The 3,171-nt window shown below is 40.0% G+C and overlaps 1 protein-coding gene across 1 annotated transcript in view; it reads left to right on the forward strand.

The window, feature by feature from the left end:
* LOC110030116 overlaps positions 1–3,171 on the forward strand; it is a gene marked incomplete in the record, with an annotated part of 71,749 nt that overhangs the window by 9,840 nt on the left and 58,738 nt on the right. The window contains 1 exon segment of the mRNA XM_020732695.1: positions 2,268–2,763. Coding sequence (XP_020588354.1) covers positions 2,268–2,763 — 496 coding nt within the window.

The raw sequence follows: 3,171 nt of genomic DNA on the forward strand, positions 1-3,171 counted from the left end.
TTTCCAACAACTCGGCCAAATCCTGGGGTTCGTGTAAGCCGAGGTCGAAACAAAACCTTTCGAACTTCAGGCCCAGTCTCGGGCAGCTTGTGCCATGTCGGCTTAGAGGTCCTTTACCTCCAGCATCTCCCTCTGGAATCGAAGGATGTAAGAGCACAGTCTCTCGTTCGTTCCCCACTTAATCTGCAATAGGGTTTGCATGTTCTTACTTGGTGCTCGGGCGCTCCTAAGCTGTGCTAAGAAAACCCTTCAAAAGTCCGAAATGCTGCTAATAACGTCGATCATAAGTGAGTTAGACCATTTCAGGGCTAATAACCTTAGGGTAGTATAGAATAAACGACACTTAAACACATCCGAAACTTTCAACAGGCATATCACAGATTTAGATTCGAACGAGGTGATGTGGTTGTTGGGATCCGACCATCCTTGATGCACATCCAATGCTGAGAGCTTTAACTTCTCCGGGGGTTCAGCTCTTGAGATGTGGAGGGAGAAATGATTCTCTGATTGACTTGACACCTCAGTGCGCCCAAATCGCTGTCTCTTCACTTGCGTGGATCTAATGTTGTCTTGGTATTGCGAGTCTTCTATCCTCTCAAGGTCGTTGTTCAACCTTTTGCCGTCGTGCAGCGGCGCAGCTTCCTGAGGCGCCTGCCCTTGGGGGCCCCAATCTCCTATTATGGCCGAGACAGCCCTCAGGACCTTCGCAATCTGGCTTGACACCTGATCCAAGGTCTGAGCCCTCATCTCTTGCATCCCTTGCTGCCACGTTTGCTACTTCTCTTTGGTTATCCTCCTCTCTCTATGATTGCTACTCTTCTCTTCTTGTCATGACATGGCTCCACTCTCACCACAATTTTTAGGAAGTTGAATCCAAATATGCCCGGGAGACATGCCTAAAGAATAAAGCACGTCAAAAAGGAAGAGAGAGCAAGGAGTTTAGTAATGAATAGTAAAATTGCTTAACCTTTATTCATGAAATGAACCCTTATTTATAGGAATAAGGGGTGTGCAATTACATGTTGCACCCCTAGAGTAAATTGGTATGCGGGGATATTTTGGTTAGCACATAAATATAAGGTCCGTGAACCTTAAATGACACTCGGCTTGATGAGGCCTGAAGCTTGAAATGGCACCTGGCTTGATGGAGTTGGGAGCCTGTGTTGGCTTTCATAAGAGTTTGAAATGACTTCCGGTCAGACAATCCCGGGAGCCTAAAATAGCTTCTAGTCGGATAGATCCAGAGTCCTTGATAGCTCCTTTCTGGCTTTTGTGGGTCGGGCTGCCATACGCTGGAGTCATGAGGGAATAAACTGTTGCCTGACCTGGTTGGAGAAACATTGTTAATTTTGTTGAGTCTTGTACTGTTGAACTTTAAGAGAGTTGTTGATTTCTGTTCGTTTTGGGATTACCTTCCTCCCGGTTTGTAGATGTCGGCTGACTGGACATGAGTTTTTGGGTTGTCCCTGGCTGCCCCCATGGTGCCACATCTTCTCATCTGTCGGTCATCAAATCTCTTTAAGGTTCATGCTGATATATTTTATGTACAATGTGCTTATGTAGATTTTTCTCTTATTTCTTCTTTATTGAAGTTAATGAGGGTTCAGATCAGAGAGGCTATGCAGTTTCTGCTGCAAATATATTTCAAGAAATTCCCCTGATTTGATTTTACATTATCAGCATCTTTGAAGGAAGTACAATGTCATTTTCTATGAACAATATCAATGTCCGTGCATATTGATTTCCTAGTATGGATTCTTGTAAAACAATGGCTTACCTATACTAATTATGCTTTTGAGTGGCTTGGCTTTACAGAATTGGTTTTCTAAATTTGGATCTTGTGTTTGCTGTTCATTTGTATTCATGTTAAACAGTTTAACATTTAATTTTTTTATAGCTTAGTTTTATCAATTACCTACCTTAGTCTGACATTATCTGATAAATACTTACTACTGATTTTTGTAGCTGTGATTTGGATGGAAAGTTTGACTGATGGATCTTTTGCAATTGCATATTACGTATAAATTGTGTTCTGATTGCTATCATCAATAAAAAAAGTTGCATTTAGCATAAGCATAGAACCTGTAAGTCCTTAAATAGCATTAGTTTCTTTTCATAAATAATAATATAGACTGAAATTAATCTTCCCATAGCTGATAGCTCATAACATCTACCTCTCCTTTTCTAAGTATTAGTATGGATAGGCTTTTTGTTGTAATGTGTTTTAAGTGGTCAAATTATGTTTCTACTATCTATATGTTTGGCAGTTCTGAGTGGCTGCATAGCGACCCAAGAAGAACAGCTGTTGGGTTAGATTTGGATCTGGAAGCACTTTACTGGTGCTTGGAGAACAATATTAGTAAGATTGGATGTGATGGATACCCCAGGATCTCTCTATTCCATGGTAATGTTCTGCATCCCCACAAGGCTCATCTGGTGAAGCCTAAAGTCCATGATCCTATAGGTGTTGTAGATCTAAGATTCCAAAAGGATTTTATTGAAAGTTCACAATCAACTATAGGTGCTGCCTCTAATGTTCAGGCATGCTCTACCATGGAAGAAGCTTCACTGCCTCCAAGAGATATTATTTGTGCATTTAATTATAGTTGCTGCTGTCTTCAGCAACGGGAAGATTTAGTCAGGTATTTTAAACATGCATTGAGTGCCTTGTCAAAGATGGGTGGCATATTTGTTATGGACTTATATGGTGGAATATCCTCAGAGCGCAAGCTACGGCTTCAGAGGAAATTCCCCAACTTTACAGTAAGTAATTTGGCTCTGTATGGTAAACTAGATTGTATTATTTCCACGAAGAATAGAGAGAATAACCCATTTAAACCTTGAAAAACTTTCAATCGTTAAAAAGGCCATCTGATCACTAATATTGCTGAATGAAGAATATTATTTGCGTTAATTTCATGTTTCTAAGGAAGTTCCTACTAGCTATTTCCTCTGTGCAAATGCCATTGCTCAAGCACATTAGTATATAGTCTTCTTTTTTTGAAATTTATACAGCCTATTTGAACGCGATTAATTATGATTTCTTGCAGGTCTCGTCTGTACGCATGTTCCTAATAAAGCTACTTTACATGTAAAATTGGTGTTTAATTAATATGATGAACTTAACCTTCTACATTCTTGTTGATCATCTTTAATAAATTTATATATGTA

The sequence above is a fragment of the Phalaenopsis equestris genome, unplaced genomic scaffold (genome assembly GCF_001263595.1).
Source record: "Phalaenopsis equestris unplaced genomic scaffold, ASM126359v1 Scaffold000658, whole genome shotgun sequence".
NCBI classification, from domain to species: Eukaryota; Viridiplantae; Streptophyta; class Magnoliopsida; order Asparagales; family Orchidaceae; genus Phalaenopsis; species Phalaenopsis equestris.